The 21,137-nt window shown below is 40.7% G+C and overlaps 1 protein-coding gene across 3 annotated transcripts in view; it reads left to right on the top strand.

Moving 5' to 3' along the window:
• Positions 1-21,137, top strand: part of ATXN7L1 (ataxin 7 like 1) — a 99,297-nt gene that overhangs the window by 72,609 nt on the left and 5,551 nt on the right. For all 3 annotated transcript variants that reach the window (XM_066634188.1, XM_066634187.1, XM_066634186.1), the window contains 6 exons: positions 1,215-1,498; positions 7,288-7,370; positions 10,672-10,928; positions 11,962-12,154; positions 16,686-16,807; positions 18,167-19,112. In XM_066634188.1, coding sequence (XP_066490285.1) covers positions 1,215-1,498; positions 7,288-7,370; positions 10,672-10,928; positions 11,962-12,154; positions 16,686-16,807; positions 18,167-19,112 — 1,885 coding nt within the window. The remainder of the gene's footprint in view (positions 1-1,214; positions 1,499-7,287; positions 7,371-10,671; positions 10,929-11,961; positions 12,155-16,685; positions 16,808-18,166; positions 19,113-21,137) is intronic.

The raw sequence follows: 21,137 nt of genomic DNA, 5'->3' as shown, positions 1-21,137 counted from the left end.
ATAAGTAGGGTTATGCATTAAAAAACCATCCAGTCCTCTGTGCAGGATAAAGCTGAGTGCTATGGCTGCTTCTATTGTGCATGCTTCTGTTGATGAAATGCAGGGAATTACCCTGTGCCATACTCACTGAATGTCTTAGTAAGTCCCCTTCACTCGCACATGTGCTTTTCCTCAAAGTTTTCATGTTATAACTTGCATTTTCCAACCTATCTTTGCTACTACACTGTCTAGAAACATTGCTTTTATTTTACCAAATGCTGAATTTGTTTGTTTCACACTGCCAAATGCTCATGTGTGAAATAGACAAAAAGACGGGTCTTCTCACCAAAGTCAAGATGCCACAATTATGAGAAGCTGATTTCTGCAGCTACATTCTGCATTTGCATGAAACCTAAGAACATGTTCGTCCTTGAGAAATCACAGTGGGAAGGGGGGCACAAACATTTGCTCAAAAGGCTGACAAGTTATTGAATAAGTAACTTTACCATTTTTTAGCATTTGTGCAGGTGAGTAATGTAGATTTCATGATAGAAATGCAGACTTCATGATAGTGTTAGATAGGTGTTTGTGTGGACAAACTCATATTTATGTAGGTAATGAAGATCATAAATTATTACATTTTGGAAGTAAAAGTTTATCATGTTGTTTTTAAAGTATATTGGATAATTGTGGTTTATAGTCAAGAGACTTTGAACTACGTACTTTAGGATCTGTCAAATTCATTAAACCCTGTAGCTTATTAAGTCTACTGTCAAGATCTGTTAAACTTCTGTTTGCAAAGCTGTTTAACTTGGATGATAATTTTGGAATTGTAAACATTCTTCTGGTTTATACTAATCTGAGTGATATAGTCCTGCAGCATCAGGACAAGTGAGCCTAGTTTGTAGGCAAAAGCTCATTAAAGTTACGTTCTTTACAGAACTGGTGTAATTGTCACAAGAAAATAGGCTGACATAAAAATATGTTTTTAACAATTGGGTTTCTTCCTAATTTCTGTAACTTTAAAAAATATTTTTTTGTTTATTGAAATAGTGTAGTTTATTAAAATTGAACATAGAATACTGCAAGCATGCCAATTTTAGGTTGATCCTGGGTAGCGTGGGCTGTGATACGATACCAGGAATGGAAATTCAAGATACTGTACACACATAGTGTGAAACAGAATAGCATGGTGCAGAAATACATCTTGAAGACTTTTTTCTTTGGTGTTTCAGTGTTCCTGTTCCTGTAGTCAGTCTAGAGAAAATTCCTAATCTAGTGAAGGCAGATGGTGCCAATGTTAAAATGAACTCTACAACCACTACCACCATCACCACCTCCTCAGCCTCTTCATCCACCATACCTGCTCCAACTTTGGTTAAATCTGCTTTGACATCTAAATCAGTGCCACCTTCACCAGAAAAGATTTTGAACGGCAAAGGAGTTATAGCTCCATCAATAGACAAGAAGCACCAAAATGGCACTAAAAACAGTAACAAGCCTTACAAGAGACTTTCAGGTAAGTAGCATTGTAGCATGCCATCGTTCTTCATTAGCAATGTTTGTGGCTGAGCAGTGAGCAATTGATTATATGGGATAGCTATTCAGGTGGTGATTGTCTCCCTTTCCTCATGTCCAATGTTGTTTTTGCATGGAATGTTTGTTCAGTCAAGTGCATAGGCCCAACTTGCCTCAGAATTCATATTGATGATTTAGCTTTCTTTAAGGGGTAATATCATGCAGTAGCAAATCTTATAAAACCGAAGAAGATTCTATCCCCTCCTCACTTTTAAAGTGTTAGCCATATAACTGAATCCGTTGTCTGCTCCCGTTCTTAAATGTCATAACATAACCTAAATTCACATGAAGCACATTCATGCAAGGATGCTCCCACGAGCCAAAGGGACCCTTGCAAGAATGCTCCCAGAAGGAGCTTTTAGTAACAGAGCTGTGTGCTCTGTGAACTTAGGATACAACCCAGTATTCTCGCATTTGAATAAGTGATATGGAGCACTTAATGAACATAGAGCGACTAGCTTTCTCAAGTGAGATATGCCACTTCTGCCTATCTTGGATAAGGTAGGTGCCCATTACGTGTTTCATCAGTCAGCATCCCCTTCCATGTGAATCATCACACCTGTGCAGTAACAAAGGCTTCGGGTGTTGTGTGCTTTTCTTAAAATATGTTGCTGTAATAACAAATCAAGCTTTGTAATTGAGCCTTTCAGCTGGCAGTTGTATACTCTCAAAATTACTAGCAACATTGAGTTCTTACTGTGTGCTTACAAAGTTATCTTTGTGACTAGTGAATGTTACTTGCTACAACTATTAATTACACTGTGAAAATATTAATAGGATGGGTTAATGTTTTAAAAAGGTAATAGTATTTATAAATTCATTTTGAAGTGCTTAAAATCTGGGTCCCATAAAGCAAAATTTAACAAGTAAAATATATACCCATGAGCATACATATACCCATGGGCATACTGTATAATCATATTAGTCCACTGTAGGATGCAGCACATGCCCCATTGGTACAGCTGCGCCAGCACTGGAAAATTGGATAGGAGTGGACCCTAAGAGTTGCTGAAATTAACTCCCATTTGTTTGTTTTGCTTTTGTATAGGATCTTTAAAGGTTCACAACTGCACTTCAGATTGAACCAATAGCTAAAGACATCAGAGCCATGTGCCCCTTCCAAACTGTGCTAGCTATTTTAAAACTGTCATTGCAGTTTTTTTGTTACGGTGTCTATGAGGAAAGTGGCTCTAAGCATTAGCAATTTTAAAATAGAAAATCTTGGTTTGATCCAGACCATGTGAAACAAAACACTTTTAACTTGAATTTCCCAGCAAAGGGAGTGACTCATGTCAGCTATAACAAAGAAAGAGGATATTAGTACTCTGCTGGAAGTACTGTTGAGGCTTCAGCAAGAAACTGCTGTTTCATGAATAGAATATTTATCTGAATCCTAACTTGCACTGGAACAGGCAGGCCAAGTGGCCTGCACCGTATCCAGTGCAGATTAGGAGGTGGCTGGAATGGAACTCGGAGGAAGAGGGCATTTATCCCCTTACGCCATGTCACACACCAGTCACCCCTATGGAGCTGTTCGGAAATTGCTAGTACAAATCCAAGCAGCCTGGTATAACCCCTGGGAGCGGGCTTAGGAAGTGGCCAAGGTGCCAAGGCCAGTCCTACCCCCTCTCAGGCCTGGCCAACCCATCCCCGCCCAAAACCATGCCCAAACCACCCTCCTACCAACTTCTCCTACCCCCTGCACTGGCCTCCTTCGGCCAGCACTTACTTACCCCCTCCACTGCTGGTGTTGAGAGGCTGGCTTTATGGCATGTTTGTGACACTTGTAGGCCAGTGCAGGGGAACCAAAGGTCTGGATTGCACTTTTAATCTTTTTCATTGACAACACTTTCCAGACTAGGCTGCATTTGATAAAGTTCATTATTGACCCTCTTACATCTAAGGAGACAACAAAGAAATGGACGGTGTTTAAATAATGTATATCACCTCCTTATCAGACAAACACATGCTTATATATATTTGTCTCAGTTTGGTAGCTTAGTTCAAGATGTTTTTGCATAAAACTGTACGTATTTTGGATGGGTGCTATTCAGTGCTGCACTTCTTGTTCTGAAATAAGTGAAATTATCTCAAGAATTGATTGAGCAGTACTCAGCACTAAAATGATACTGAAAGAGCATATAGAAATAGTCAGTGCCAGACAGAAAGTAATGCTTAGCAGATATATTAAATAATAATTAGTCCAGTTAAATGTATTTTGAATGAATGTTCAAAAGCATTCATTTTAGGATAGCAATAGAAGAAATGGTTTAAAGATATTTTTACCCCACAGCTTTAGTTATGTATAACTTTTTGTTGTATATAATGACCAGTGACATTACCATGAATTCCAGCCATTTGTAGTAGTATACTAGCACAAACAGAAATGTCTCAAATTTTGACAGACTTCTAGATGGCGTTCGTTGTGGGTCAGCTGCCAGAGAACACATGCTCTGATATTCTGCCCATGGATAGTGCAGTCAAGAGGGCATTTCAGAATGAGCTTGAAGGTTGTTGTGGAAGGAAGGCAGTATTTTACTGAGTGGAAAGATGTATCCTGAATGGAGTTAATGCAATAGTACCCTTTTTAAAATTTTATTTAAAATTTAACCCTAAATTAAATTTTAATTTAAAAATTTAAATTTTTTAAATTTAAAATTTTTTAAAAATTTATTTTTAACCCTCATGTTAGCCCTCATTTTAGAGTTTGGTATACTAGAACAGGGGTCTCCAAACCCCGGCCCAGGGGTCAGATGCAGCCCACGGTGAGCCTCTATCTGGCCCATGACCAGCCTCTGATCCCCTGAGCAACTCTGGTCCAGTTGACCAAGCACAACCAGAGTTGTGCTTGTGGGGTGGGGAAATGGGGGTCCATTTAAATGTGTGCTTTATTTCTTGGGCTATGTCCGTACTTGGAGAACTCCTGGACATTTGAGGCCATTCATTTATTCATTCATCTAAGTTCCATCTCTAATGTATTTATTTAAATTTTATATTTAGTTTTTTTTTCAAGCCCTTGACACTGTACCAGATATTTGATGCGGCCCTTCAGCCAAAAAGTTTAGAGACCCCTGTACTAGACAGTGGCGTCACTAGTGTTTGTCGCCTTGGACAGGAAGCCAGTGCGTCACTCCCATGATGCATGTTCTCCCATGCAGTGGGTGGGGTAATGCCCCAGGCAGTGGATGTGGTGATACACCATCGCCCCGCCCCACTGGTTTTTTCACTATAACATTTGATAGAATAGAGATTTCAGTGTAGTTTGTTCCATTGCATTCTGCATAAAATTACACATTGAATGAACACACACACACACACACACACACACACACACAGCCACCCACCCACCCACCCCGCTGGTACTAGGTTCCACTATTCAAGAAGGCTGAGAACAGAGGATTTAGAGTTATGAAGGTGGTTGAAGGTCCAAAAGGCAAGTCATTTACCTAGCTCCTTCAGTCTTTCCTAGTATGTGGCCTAGCGACAATTAAGAGAAGAACCTTAACTTTCAAAGATATCAGAAAGGTAGGACACTATAGTAAAGGAGCTCAACTCAGTGACCTGATTCACACAGTGTCAAGCCGCATTTCGGCATTGTGTGAGTGGGCTTGCGCACTCCAGTTTTTCAATTTCAGGCAAACATAGTTGACAATTCTGGCAAAGTGTGGTTTGGGCTTTTCTCTTGAAATGCATTTAAAAAACAGCCAAAAACCCTGTCAATTACAGTGCTTCACGTAAAAACAAAAACAGAGAAAAATCGTTTTTAAATTTCTGCATAGCTAAATGACTCTGATATACCCTAGACCAGAGTGTCTGCAGACATTCACAAACAAATCTTAAGTATGTGGTTTGTCAGACCTTACCAAGTGGCAAGGAAAGGGGTAGAAAATTGGTCATCTAAGGCCATCCTGAGAGATCTGATCATGTTTTTGGGTTTTGATTTGCATGACACATTTTACTATTAGAATAAGTGTCACCTGCAATTGGTTTTGTCATTCATGCCTTTTATCTGAGACTTAAAATTCTCTAACTTTCCAATAGGAGAAGGCGTCCTATTTACCGACTTTGAACAGAGTAGTTGGAGAGAAACGTACTTCAATTCTGCACTGTCTTGTACATGGCATCATTTAGTTGCTGTGCTGTATCAGTGACTACCTTTGACTACCATGAGGTTTTTATGTATACAGGTCTGTGTCTAATCTTTAGACTCCCTATACTTTTCTCCAACGTGAACATTCTCCCCTCACTAGAGTAAGTTGCCAAGTGGCTGCTGTGCAGCCTGATGGAAAACATTTAGCAGGACAGATTGTGACCTGTGGGCTTCGTGTTGACTGTCCTTGCTGTAGTCAGTACAGTACAAGTGTGATTGTTTTCTTCTTTGGTGAACCCCTGCATCAGGGAACCTAAGGCTATAGGGCAGGGCAAGGTTCTGGATTCCTGTGAGTTTGCACATGAATGTGTGCATGCACTCAAGGTCCTTATCCATGTCCCCTACTCTCCACTAACTTTCTCAGCATGCACATCCTTTCCTCTCTTTCCTTCACTCTCCTGTACTGCTCCTGTCCTTCTGTGGGTTTACCATATTGAACAAGTCCTCCCCTTCCAACACTCATGCCACATTGACTTTATCCTTTGGTGAGGAGAAACAGCCACCTAGCAACCAACAGAGATAACTTCCAAGCAGGCCTCTCAGAGAACCCCATTGACTGCCTCACAACTTGGAGCAGTCTAGAAGTTGACTTAGGCATAATACAAATCTGGATTTTCTAACTCAACTTCTAGGCTGGTGCAAATCATGCAGCTGCCAATGATCAGGTGGATTTCCCAGTGGGACTGGAGAGTGGAGGTTGTAATCCCCTGGTATGTACCTGAAAGGCTCGATCAGTACAGCTGCCACTAGTTTTTGATTCTCTGGTATAAAACATGAGTTGCACAGTACATTTTTGGAGCAGAGATATGGGGGGGAGTTTTTCTGTCACGTGATACCCCCCTCCGAGTCACAGGTGACAGAGAGCAGCAAAGGAGAAATACACATGCCTTTCTGTGGATGTACAACTGCTTTTGCACAATCAAGCTTAAAAGAAAAAAAGCCTGTATTTAGCCTCTCTTTTTTACAAGCCTCAGTTGGTTGCCTGTTGATATAAAAGCTCCTTTGAACTCCTAGCTCTGAAATCCTTTCTCTATGGTTTCGAGTTAAGTTTAGTGAACTCTGCAGATAGATCCATCCTCTCACTCACACCCACAAGAATAGTAACGCATGGAATTAGAATATAGTTCTGTTTCCATCATTCCTTTGCTACGCTAATACTCCACTGGTATAAAACAGGTGATTTGAGAGGACCTCATGCAGACAGTAATCTAACTTCACTTTAAGCTTTTGTTAGTTCAGGAAGGCTGCAATCCTATACACACTTGGGAGTTAAGTCCCACTGAATTCCATGGTAATACTGCAGAGTAAACATGCATAGGATTGCGCTGGAAGTGAAGCAGTACAGAGAAATTTTATCTTTGTTAATAATAGCCTGTGTGTGTGTGTGTGTATACACAGTATGTGTACCCATCTTCTCCTTTTTAGCACATCTACATTTTGGGACATACCGTTAGAGGGAGATTTAAACATTGGTGTTTTTAGATATTCATTCTTATCTGCGTTCATACTGTATCTTCAGTTTTATTCATGTAACCAACAAATATTAATTTTTAAAATATTTTCATCTTTATGATAAGCAGAAAGAGAGTTTGACCCAAATAAACACTGTGGCGTATTGGATCCTGAGTCAAAGAAACCCTGCACAAGATCACTCACCTGCAAGGTAGCTTTCTTTTTGGTTGAAATAAGTGTTTCTTTTTTAAAACAACATATACATTTTTTTAGATTTATATATTTAGATTGTGAGCCCTTTTGGGACAGGGAGCCATTAGCTATTTTATTTTCTCTGTAAACCGCTTTGTGAAATTTTTGTTGAAGAGTGGTATATAAATACTGTTAATATTACATACTGTATATGTATATATTTTATACAGAAAATATATAGGAAACGGGGTGATAGAACATATTGACATACAACATGAATATAAAATTTTTAAAAATACTCTTTTAAAAGTAAACTAAAAAAAAGAGTGCATAGAATAGGACCTTGTTTGGTAATCAAAATACTGTATTAATTAATTTATTAACTCACATCCATAAATATTCTGATTTCTTTAGTAGTCATCTAGCTAAGAGAATAAAGTTTCATCACTTGGCTTCTCAGATTACTCTTCTTGACCCAATATATTATTCCTATAATGAAGAGCTTCCAGTAATTTGCAAACTGTTGGATAGCATTTGCGTTCACTGCTATGCAGTGAACAATTGCTGACAATTTATTCATAATCATAACATTACATTTTTTGAAAAACATTTCATAAGTGTAGGCATATTAGCTTCTTCCCCCCTTCTTTGCAACTGACATTCTACCTGCTAATTAGTGACTAATTTATAATTTGTTCTCGGTCTGCCATTCACTATAAGCAGGAGAGCCTTTTTGTCCCTAACGTTATATCTCCTGTATTAACATCTTATTTCTGACTGATGCACAATATTTATTACCATATGTACTTGCCAATAAGATGAGAAATTTCTGCCAATAAATCAAGTGTAAATCATCTCCTTGCCTTATCTGTGGCTTACTTGGGTCAGGGCTGTTCAGGCACAAGAGAAGCCCAGAGGAGAGAAAAAGGGCAATGCAGAGGTAATTACGAACTATTAATCTCCAGGGCAACAAAACTGCAAGCTTCAGCCAAAGTTAACCTTTTCACTGCTTCTGAGAAAAAATGTAAGCCAGGGCTCAAGGCTTCCATTTAAATCAAGCAAGCCTCATTCTCTTTGGCAAGATTGCACCCCTTCTGCACCTTTGTTCCATTCTGCAAATGTTTGGCAGAGGTTTGGTTTTTAAAATATCAATATGTAATCATTATTTCCATCTGAAACAAAGTCTGAGGCTACAATTCAGTGCATCATTACTTAAGAATAACACCCATGGAAAGCATTAAGTTACTTCTGAGTAAATCAGATTGCAACTATATGTAGCTATGCTTGCCCATGCTCATTTCTTGTTACTTATCTCTCTGCTGTAAATTGAATTGCACACTCCCAGTTATGTGTTACAAGTTGTATGTTATATGTAGAGTCTCTGGCTTAACACACCAGGCACCTTAAAGAAGGATTTGATTAATGGTTCTGCTGATACATCGTTTACAGTGCACTTAAAAAGGTCTTCACAGCCTTCTTGTAAACACTATCAGTGATTACAAAAAGGTTGTGAAGACCAGCATTTAAGAAGTTAATGAATAAAAATGTATCTTATGATCTTTTACTATATTTTTAATAAAGACCACACAGTTCTTAGGTATCAATTACTGGTAGGTTATTTTTGAGGATTTGGCCTTAGATACAATGACAAAATTATAGTCAGACGCTCCCTTAAGTTTAACCCCCTACTTATCCGAGACTCATAGAAAATTTCATAGTTTTTGGCTCAAAGCCTGTCCTTGACTTATCTGTGAGGTCGACTTATAGGAGAGTGTCTGCAGTATTTTATTTTACTCCATTTATATTACACCTTTCTCCTTTAAATAAGAAGCCAAGTTAGCTACCATTCAATCAAAATTAATAACATAATACCAATAGTAAATCATATTTGACAGGGCCAGTTCCAGGTTTCAGGGTGCACTTAGCAAACTACCATCAGTGGACCTCAAGAGTATCTCTCTACTACTACTACCACCACCACACAAAGTGTGTGTGATCTCTGTGATCAGCAGTGCGCCCTCGGCAGTTGCCCAATGATACTGGGCCTGAGTTTTAAAACATCTTCCTGAATGGCAGTGTTTTGTATTCCAGGGGCTTTTGAACTCATTGTGGCCCCAGCGACCCATCCAATTTCATCAGTCTCTAAATAATTAGGTGAGAAATCCATGTAGCCATTTCTGTCTTCTAGCTATATTACTGAATACACGTACTGTGAAACTGGCTTGAATATTGTCATTTGGCAATATTATGCTTATTGTACATTTAGTAAAAACACAAAAAGACCCCTGCTGGATCAGGCCAAAAGCCCATCTAGTCCAGCTTCATGGCCTACCAGATGCCTCAGCAAACGCACAATACAACAAGATACCTGTATTCTGTACTCACTTGCATCTGGCATTCAGATATAGCCTATTAGAACCAGGAGGTTAAATATGCCCATCATGGCTTATAACCTGTGATGATGAGTATCTGAGAGCCTTGTAATGAAGAGCAGAAACCCATCTGCATAAATCAATTGCCCACTTGGTGGTGGTAGCAGGAGGATTTTTTTTTTTGTAAGAAGCTTTTTTTGCTGCTTCTCAGCAGATAGCAGTAGTTTTAACAGTACTTCAACTGGTGTTAGTATTCACAACCCCTGTATGCTGTTGTTGCCACCTTTTTCCTATAGAATGTACCAGGAAGTGACTCCACATGGTCATCCTGGAGGGCTGTTTCCCAGCACTTTCTAAAGAGAAAAATGGCATGGTAACAGGCAGGAGCTGGCCACTGAAGTCAGTTCTCAAACTGGTGGGTCATGACCCACCTGTTTGTATAAAGGTTTCCCTGTCCCTTTAAGGGGCAGGGGAAGGGGAGAGGCGGGATGCAATCCCCAGGATCACATCCGTATGGGAGGGGGGTGCTTTTGACTTTATGAAGGTAGAGCTGCAGCAGGCTGCAGGAAGTGCAGGGAGCCCTGCACAGCCCTCTGCAGTGCCCCCTGAGGCTTGGAAAAAGTAAGCGCAGAGCACTTCCGTTTTGCAGGAGGTGCTTTGCACCTGCTATTTCTGAATGTTCCAAGCCTCAGGGAGCGCTGCTCAAGGCTCCCCACACCTGCAGCCCCACCTTCATAAAGTCAAAAGCACCCCCTCACCCCCCCCCTTAGCAACACGATCCTGGGGATTGCTTCGCTGCCCTAGTCCCCCCCCCCGTTTCCTGTTGTATTATATTTAAGTGAATATTCTGTTGATCTATTAGATATTAATTTTAGAAATGTAGAAGATTTGATTAAGTGATTTTACATACATGCACAACCAAATACTTTTTAACCACCCTATTTTTAGACTCATTCACTTAATCATCGGCGAGCGGTTCCCGGCCGTAAAAAACAGTTTGACATCCTTCTAGCTGAACACAAAGCTCGTTCCCGGGAAAAAGAAGTGGCAAAAGACAAGGAGCATCCACAGTCTATAAGGGAGAGCCACCAGAGCCATACTGTACCAGCACAAGACACACTGTCAGGAGCTTCAGTGAACTCTGGGCAAGAACCTAAAAGAACATCACCTGCAAAATCTAAACTACCCAGTTCGGTATTTTCTAGGTGAGTAGCCTGTTTAGGCATGAATGGATCCTGTCTTTACTTTAGGCATGAGTGGGCTATCCCAGGAGGCAGGACTCCCGCACCCCAAGTTTGCCTAACCGCCTCCACTGGCCTGCCTGGCTGTTCACCCTGCCAGCTATCACAATCTTCTTTCTGCTATCTCTTTCCTTCCCACTTGGAAAATGAAGCAAACTAGAAGAAACAGTGACAGCCCATTACCACCTTCAGTGCCCCTGCAATCCTCTTTCTGATTGCTCTCCTTCCCACAAAGGAGAAGAAGCAAGTGAAAACAGAATCACAGTAGTGGCAGGACTGAAGGAGGGGGTTGGGTATTGCCACCATGATTTTCTCATTGCTTCCTTCCCTTCCCTTGTGAGCCATAGGATTGTTCCACCAGTAGCAAGGTGCCTGCCTTGTCCTTCGGCCCTGTTGCTGAGTGCTCTCTTCATCCAAACATAGGGCCGGTAGAGCTTTGGGAGAGAAGGAGAGATGTTGCCTTCCTCTCCTGTGTTTCATTGCCAGCCTGTTAGAAAGAAGAGAGCTGGGAAGTGGTTTGTGAGAGAGGGGATTGCAGAAGAGAGGGGGCAGAAAAATTTGTTGCCAGTTTAATTTGGTGCAGGCCTGCAGCTAAAGAACAGGCATAAAATAATTCAGCTCCATTACTCCGAAGTCAGTCACACTGAGGTTCAGGAACTATGAAGCCACAAGAGGGAAAGTGAACCTGCTGTGCCATGTGTGTCCTGTTGCCAACTGATGTTGCCTTTGAATTGGCTTTTTTTAAGAAAGAGGGAATTTTCGGTTGGGAAAAATAATTCCAGTTTGATCCTAAGAAAAACATCCAGTTGGACCCTAAGAACCTGACATAGGTAAGTTCTTAGGGCTGCAATCCTATATACCTGTCCTTGGCTGTAAGTTCTGTTGAATTTATTAGGTATTATTTCTGAGAAACTAAGATCTCACTGTAAATCTGTTTACTGGGAAGGTAATTGTAGAGCTTCAACTCATTGTTTATATACTTTTTTTATTCTTTTAGACCCTCTTCTACAAACAGCATAAATAGCACAGGTTCTTCAAATCACACTGGGTATGCACAAGAACTGCCTCTGCCTCCCATGGGAGGAGACTTGCCTAGTAGATTATCCAGTGATGAGGGTGAAGTAGATGGAGCTGAAGAATCTGATAAGTTAGACTGCCACTATGCTGGACACCATCCTCGGCCTCTTGGGGTATGTCTCTTTCCAGTAATCTTGGTTATTGCTGATGTTTGATACTGGCTGTAGACTCTTAATGGAAGAAGGATTTTTTGCCTGAAGTTTGACATCTACTTGTCAAATGAATTGTATACCATATCTTCCATATCATGGAAGATTACATATATTCCATTACATATACTCACAATGCACTCCAAAGAATTTAAAAAAAACAAAAAACCACAACACCAGCATAATTGAGCAGTAGCAACACAAAAACTCAAACAGCAGCAAAAACAATTAAAAAAACAAACCTAGAAATGCCAGAAAATGCAGTCAAATGGGATTGATGTAATCTGCCATCTGGTTGCTCTTACTGAGGCGGATAGCTGTGAGATTTTGGAACAGCAAATTGCACTTTTTAAACACCACTGCTAATAAGAAGGCCAAATTTTGTACTATGATGCTTCTCATCAGGTGGGAGGAACTATTCTTGAAAGCTGAGCACTTCTTGAAATAGCTCCATAGAATACATAGTTAATCTAATACAGTCGTTCCTAAACTTGTGGGTCTGCCAGGAAAACACTGGCCTATATCCCTTTAAGGGGTGGGAAAGTGTATAAAAAAGAAAAATTGGGCACTTCCGGTTTTGTTGGAAAAGCCAGAGCTGTCCATTTTAAAAAAAAAAATTTCAGACTTACAGAGGCTTGGGAGCTGTGTGGAGAGCTCTTCCAGGGCTCCAGCAATGGCTTGGAGGTAAGTGGGGGGGGGAAACCCTCTTGTCCCTGGCAGCAGTGCTATCCTTGGGATAGCGTTGCGGCAATCCCCTGCTTCAGCCAATACTTACGTGGTCCCCTCCTCCTGATCTAATAGGTAGAAAATGGAGCTCATTGATAGGCTAGAATCAGAGTCAATCTCACCAGGACAAAGCATGTTGTAACAAATCAATAGCTGAAGAAGCAGACTTATGGGAGGTATTACTGTTTCTCTAACTTCTGTATCTCCTAATGAATACATTTAATGACCAGACTTGCACCAGCAGCTATGCTGAGACATTTTGCACCAGTTGTCGTTTCTGGACACTTTCAAGATCAGTCCCATATAGTTTCATGCAAAATAACATGGAAGACCCCTGAAGACCCAACAGCCCATAGGACCAGTGGTGTTGCTGGGGAGGTGCAGGCTGCACTGGGTGACATGCATGGAGGGGGTAAAACCACTTTTGGCCAAAATGGTTAAAATATTGGTATTTTTGAGTAATACCATCATATTGTATACATCATTTGATGTGTAATTTTAAACAGATTGCATTGAAACAAACCATGTTGAAATACAGGTCCAGCCTTTTTATACATGGATTTGACTCAACACAAATGAGAAGGAATGTGCTGATCCCTGGAAAATTGGGAAAAATGCACTCCTTTAAAATCAGTTTAAAAAACTGAACAGTCCTTCAACAATAGCCTCATTAATGAGAAAGAGAGAGAGAGAGAGGGCAGCTGGCTGACAATCCATCAATCCTTCTCTCTCCAGGCGACCCCTCCCTTCCCACTGAGCATGTGAAAGAAAGGTGATCACTTTGCATTGGTGAAGGGAGGGGCTGAGTGAAGTGCCTTTCTAAGTGACTGATTGATGAATTGTCTTCTTGACAATTGACTCTTGAGAATTGACTCTTACATCACAAAGGTCAGCAAGGCTGTTTTTAAATCACCGGAGCAGAGAAACTGTTTTTTAAATTGATTTGCTATAGTGCATTTTTTGCCATCCACGAGTGCTTGGAACCGAACCCACACGAATAATGAGGCTCAACCTGTATCTCTATTCTATCAAAAGTTATAGTAAAAAAAACAGTGGGGGTGGGGTGATGGTGCATCACCATGCCTACCACCTAGGGTGTTGCCCTGCCCACTACATGGGAGGAGATCCATCATAGGGTGACGCTCTGGCCTCCTGCACCAGGTGATGCAAACCCTGGTGAAGCCACTGCATGGGAATGAATGAAAGACTCCCAGTACACCCAAGACCTACCCCCCAGGAATTATCAGACCCACCATAAAAATTATACCACCATAAAATTATCAGACCATCCTCCAAATCCATCCACCTCAGGTGGCTTAGAAAGATAGCATGGTCAGTTGTGTTGAAAACTGCTGAGAAATCCAACTACCAGGAGCACATATTACAACCCAAATATGAACGAATGTCATTTTGATAATGTATAACTTAATGCCACACAAAAGAACATGAGATGTATTCTCCATTTTCCAACATTAAAAATTAGATATCTAATAGTTGGGTAAGTGCACATGAGAAGCAAGATTATATTACCATATTCAGCCTATTATAATATCTTCTTCTAGACATAGACAAGGTCTACACCCCCCCCCCCACCAGCAGCATGTGATCTCAAGTGGACTGTACCAGTTGAGATGACAGGTGGGAAATAGGAGAGTATTCAAATATGGTATTCTATGTGAAAAACTCCTGTGTGTGTATGTTTAAAGCACTAGTCTAATAATGGAGACTCATCTTAAGTGTTACATTAACCATCTGTTCTGAAGCCTGCCTGCCTGCCTTAAGTGCACACCAGCCTGGCTGTTCTGTATTTTTTGTCCTTCCCTGTTGGTTTAAAATCTTATTGTTTTTTGTAAGTCTAGCCATATGGTATCAAATCAGAAGAGGTTTGTTTACTGCTTAGACTGTATTGGATAATCTCAGGACTCTTGGCCTCCTGAGCTAATAACTTTGACATAAATCAAACTAAACAAATGAATAGGCAACTGGAGGTTTTTATTAATACAGATTGACAGAGGAAAAAAAATGTTTTGGTGGTGCTAGAGATGTATTACCGGAATTAGAATGCTTTAATATATGTGAGGTTGGTGGTGCAACTTTAGGAACCTGCATCGTCCTCTGAACATAAAAATTTTTACTGGCAGGATTGATATTTTTATCCAGTACAAGGCATAGCAGTGTTTCCAAAATTGGATCACCAAGGTGGGAGGTTTCCTTGATGGTTAGGGAACTAGTTTGGAGATGGATGACATGGTGCAGTCAGCAGACTATTAGTTTTGCATAGGAGAGGTTGGTTCAAGACCCTACTAAGTCAGGAGGTTTCAGTCCAAGTTGCAGTTTACTTTTTAATTATGGTTTTAAATTGGTGCTCAAATGTAAAAGGCAAAACACAACATGCAGCACTACCAGTTGCACGTAGCAGTGGTGTAGCTAATGAAAGTGTAGTCCAAAATGATGCCATGGAAGTGATGTCACACACATAGTTTAAAGAAAATGGGGTAGTGGCATAGCTAAGACATCTGCTACCCGGGATCAAAGAAGATTTTGTAGCCCACCCCCCAACGAAATCAAATTAAATTTATTAAGTAAATAAGTAAAAACTTTTCTGGTTAATTGGTCATAACTTTTGAGAGAAAGTAGATATTCCAACAAAATTTGTTTCATTGCATTAAGCATTAAATTCCCTTTCCAATGATATAGTATATCATGATGGTATTATTCATACATACCGAGGTTTTCACAATTTTGGCAACTAATGTCAAACTCAGCTTGTTGCCCCCCTATAGCTTGTTACCTGATGCAGTTGCCACCCTCTGCACTGGCGTGTGTCATGTACAATTTTAAAAAATGGTTAAAAATTGAATTTCTCGACAATAAATGAAGAAGTGGCAGTTGAGAGACAACTAAAGTCCTGCTTCCACATTAGAGGGAATCCAGCCAATTAAATGGGTTGACACTATTTATAGTGGACTGTGTCTTGCCATTTGGGGATTCTTTGTTGCTGCTCTCCATTATTTGTAAACTGAATTTTCTCTCACTGGATGGCCTTGGGAAAATCATGATCTCTCAACCTCATTTAAATCATAAGTTGTTACGGTAAACAAGCATTATAACATGCTTTGAACATCCAAATCAGTAGTTTTTAGTGTAAACAGTTACTTGGTTTCTTGGCTTGCTTGGCTTCTTTTATTAGAACTGAGAATGGTAACTTCTTTTTACTCCAAAATGACACAGTTTTTTATATTATGCCACTGATGTTAATATTGCCAGCACTAGGCAGCTTCCAACACTTCATCAGGCAGGCAACTTAAGGATGCAAGAAATACAATGGCTGTGATAAAAGCTAACAATTGCCTAAAAATTAAAACCAGTATTCATGTTTGCTCTTGCAAAAAATGCTTATAAAGGTAGATGTGCCTTTTCATTTAGTTCTTTGAGTAGTTATGTCTGCTGTACACTAATGGGTGTATTTGTTTGTTGTGCCAGAGACCAGAATACATTTTAATGCAGTACAATCTTAGGAAAGTAGGATACAAAAGAGAGTGCAATTAAAGCACTTCAAAAACAAAACCAGGTCTCTGGTATAGAAAAGAAGCTAAAGCTATTTCCTATTGCAATTATTTTCAGTTAAGTCAAATAGCTAATAATCTAAATGCAACTATTTTAGTACCTCATATTCCTACTTATGCATTCATGAACAGCAGTCTTTTGGATTGTACAGATAACTTCACAAGTCTACTGCATCTTGATGTGTTTTGTTTCTGCTTTCCAGTTTTGTTCCTTTGGAAGTCATTTAATGGGAAGAGGGTATTATGTATTTGACAGAAGATGGGATCGTTTTCGACTTGCACTTAATTCCATGGTAGAAAAACACTTAAATTCACAGATGTGGAGGTAAGTGATTTGCACTATGTTTCTCTCATGTTTCTTTCAAGGTTAATAGTTACTTTGTTAAACAGTGTTAACCTAAATGTGTTTGTATAGAATATATGGACCATGTTAGAACATACACTACCAGTTTAGCCCTTGATAACTTTGCTAAGCATTTTAAATGCAAGTCTCTTGTATGTAGCAGGGGAGAGCAACTGCCTCTATTCTGGGTTGCGTCTTTTCTGGTAGTTCTTGTCCATGTCTGTTTTGTGCCTTTTTTTAAATTGAGAGTCCTCTGGTACAGTGGTCCATGCCTTGGTAACATCAAGATGCTTGGTAACATGCTCTACGTGGGCCTGCCCCTGAAGACTATCAGAAACTGCAATTAATTCAGAATGTGGCAGCCCACATGGTCTTGGTGCTTGGTGGTGTGACTCAGTTCAACTTCTGCTCCCGAGACAACACTGGTTGCTCGTTTGTTTTCAAGCACAATTTAAGGTGCTGGTTTTTGTGGTTTTGTTTTGTTTTAATCTTTAAAGCTTGGGAGAAGGGTTTTTGAGTTCCAAGCTGTATAGAAAGGTGTGATTTCACCACCCATGTCAACTCGCCCATCCCTGAGATCAGTTGACAGGCCCCTGCTGTGTGTGCTGCCCTGACAGAAGCCAGGCTGCAGTGACAAGGAGCACAGCCTACTCTGTTGTGGTGCCACTGATATGGAACCCCCTCCTAAATAGTATTAAGATCTGTGCCTTTTCTGCTAGCCTTTTGGTTAGGTCTCAAAACTTTTATTTTTTGTTTTGCTTTTCTCTCTTGAATGTTTGGTATTTGGATTTTTGTCTCTGCTATTGTATTTTATATTTCCTAGGCTTTTGTGCCTGGAAATTTAAGTATGCTTTTTTATTACTATGACGTGCTGCTCCTGTTGATGTTTTATTGTTTTACTTGCTTTTTATTTTTATTCAATTTTTTTGTAAGTCACCTTGAGTGCTCTGTATATTAGGAGGAAAGGGCAGATATAAATCTTCTAACTCAATGAATAAAAATACAATGAATAAATAAAAATAAAATAAAAATGAATTTTAAAAAATGGCTGCACTCAGCATCCAATCCTGGTAGAAGGAAAAAGAGTAATTAGTGCTCAAGAGGTATACGCTGAGGGACACTTGTGAGTTCATGAACTGTTTTGTAGACTCATATATCCCCAGTATTAAACTTGCAGGTGTTGGGAATCAAATTTGTAGCTTTTCTTAAATACCCCTAATTGGAACTGGGAGACTGAAATATTCATACAAAAATTGTTTGCACTGCTTTCTCCAAGAATTGCATGTGCAACTAAAATGAAACCTCTGAACTTATATATTTTCTTTTCCTTTCTCATTTTAGGAAAATCCCTCCTGCAGTTGATAGCCCCATGTCCTCTCCGGCAGCACATATCGCCACCCCCTTTCCAGCATCAGTTTTGCAGCCTTTCAGCAATCCCAGTGCAGTGTATATTCCTTCAACACCTGTCAGCTCCAGAATCCCTTCTTCCTACATAATGACTTCAGCCATGTTATCAAATGCAACTTTTGTGACTACATCGGATACAAATTCCATTATGTCACACAGCACAGCTTTCTCTCACATGGCTTCCAGTCTGAGTATCCTAGATTCGACATTTAAGACGCCATCGGCCATGTCACCAGTGCCAGCAGTCATCCCTTCCCCATCTCACAAGCCATCCAAAACAAAAACCAGCAAATCCTCAAAAGTCAGAGATCTGTCGTGTCGCAGCGACGAGTCTTCGAGTAACAAAAAGAAAAAACCACCATCATCTCCTTCCTCCTCGTTATCTTTGCAGACTTCCTCCTCCTCTTCATCTTCATTTTCAGGGTCCCACAAAAAAAACTGTGTCTTGAACCCCAGCTCAACGTTGAACTCTTATCAGGCTGCATCTTCCTATAACAATATGTCCGTGCACAATGCAAATAACGGGACAACTCCACTCAGTGCCAAATCAGAGCCCTCAGGGCGGACTTCCTTATCCAGTAGCTCAACAGACTCAGTGAAACACATGAGCATTGTAGTAAGCAGTATTGACTCCTCTAGTTTGTCTGTGCCCTCCCTTGTTCACCATTCAGGGGACCATTCCCTGGCAGCACACAATGCAGTGTCTTCTATACCCCTTTGTTTTGACAAATCAGAAGGGAAAAAGCGTAAAAACTCTAGTTCTAGTAGCAAAGCCTGTAAAATCACTAAAATGCCTGGTATGAACAGTGTTCATAAAAAGAGCACTGCCAACCTTATTTCTACGGTGCCAGATACTTCAAACAGCTCCATCTCTCGGCAGGTAAGGGCTTCTTCTGTTTGCCTCTGTGGGTCACCCAGGTCTTGCTTTTCCGTGTGTTCATTGAATGTGTTAGGGGTATGTGCAGGCATGCATAATCTGAGTGGCAGTGCCACAGTGGAAATGTATGTATTGCATTTTGTGTAATGTTCTCTTTAGGACTGGGCTGAAGGAAAGGCATTCTGCTGATTTGTAGCAGAATCTGGCTGTGCACAGGTATCATTGGCTCAGCTCTGTGACATCATGAAAACTCCTTCTTTCTTTCTTTCCCCTCTCCCAGCCAAGAAAAGTTTTTTCTGCTAAAATAAGGCATTGAGGTTGTCTAAAATGTACACATGGCACTTATAAACCATGAAAAAGGCCAAAGCATGGGAGGCAGGACAAAACTGAACATTAAACCAGCATTTCATTCAAAAACTAGTATGACTTCCTTGGGCTTTATTATTATGTGTACTTTAGACCAACATTCTCCAATTTGCTTCTAAAAGCCCTGGGACCCTGAGACCCGTTCAGGCGCTCCATGAGCAAACCATAATTGGCGCTGTCCGCTTATTGCTGTGCTGCACTGACCATGCGCCAGCTCTTTGGGGCTCCCCATGTCTAAATGCTTATGCTGACTGAACTCCCCAAGAATCTGTTTAGGAGTGTTAAGGGCTCTGGAGACTAAATCATTTGCAAACTGGTACCAAATTAAAGGTTAGGATCTTGACTACCTTTGGTCAACGTGTTAAAATTCATGAGAGACACAGTAACTTTTCAAACTAACTTCTTTGTTTCTTCATTGCATTTGAATTTTATATTCAAATATATTCACCATAGGTGTTATCCTTTCTGTGGAAGGGAACTGCTAACTTGGGTTATATATTAATATAATGTTGTGAAATAGTTGTACAGTTGCTGTATGCAATGTAGTATTGAACCAGGAAGGACCTGAAGTCAGTTGTATGAGCAATCCCTTAGCTGGAGGTTATGTCCCAAGTGGCAGCAGTACTCACGGAGTCCTTATCCCAGTGATTTTCAGCCTTTTTTGTCTCACGGCACACTGATAAGGTTCTAAAATTGTCAAGGCACACCATCAGTGTTTTGACAGTTGACAAGGCACACCATGCTATTGGTGGGGGGCTCACATTCCCCAATGGACCTACTAATAAATGACCCTGTCCCAAACGCCCGCAGCACACCTGCAGACCATTCACGGCACACCAGTGTGCCATGGCACAGTGGTTGAAAATGGCTGCCGTATCCCCTTTCCAGGCCTGATCAGCCTTCACAGGTCAATGCATACTTCCAACAGCAATATCACTGGAGCAAGTCCTACATGACCTACTGGACAAGGAAACAAATGTTCCCTTACCCCAAGGAAGCCTTCTGAGGCCTTTAGTCTTTTCCTACTTCTACACAGTCCTGGAACGTGCTGGAATCCCTAGCATGTATTCACTGCTGAAACAGAGACGCCTGCGTTGGCTTGGTCATGTCGTGAGAATGGATGATGGCCGGATCCCAAAGAATCTCCTCTATGGAGAACTCGTGCAAGGAAAGCGCCCTACAGGTAGACCACAGCTGCGATACAAGGACATCTGCAAGAGGGATCTGAAGGCCTTAGGAGTGGACCTCAACAAGTGGGAAACCCTGGCCTCTGAGCGGCCCGCTTGGAGGCAGGCTGTGCAGCATGGCCTTTCCCAGTTTGAAGAGACACTTGGCCAACAGTCTGAGGCTAAGAGGCAAAGAAGGAAGGCCCATAGCCAGGGAGACAGACCAGGGACAGACTGCACTTGCTCCCGGTGTGGAAGGGATTGTCACTCCCGGATTGGCCTTTTCAGCCACACTAGACGCTGTGCCAGAACCACCTTTCAGAGCGCGATACCATAGTCTTTCGAGACTGAAGGTTGCCAATACAATATACAATACTTCTACTTGATGATAATAAGTACAGATAAGAAGTTAAATGAAAGAAATAGTCTAGTTAAAAATCATTGATAACAAATTGCAACATGTGCAAATTATGTGACAGTTTTTTTTTAAAGTGAT

The sequence above is a fragment of the Tiliqua scincoides genome, chromosome 7 (assembly GCF_035046505.1).
Source record: "Tiliqua scincoides isolate rTilSci1 chromosome 7, rTilSci1.hap2, whole genome shotgun sequence".
Taxonomy (NCBI): domain Eukaryota; kingdom Metazoa; phylum Chordata; class Lepidosauria; order Squamata; family Scincidae; genus Tiliqua; species Tiliqua scincoides.
The sequence above is the reverse complement of the archived record's forward strand: the minus strand, read 5'-3'. Positions and strand labels throughout refer to the sequence as shown.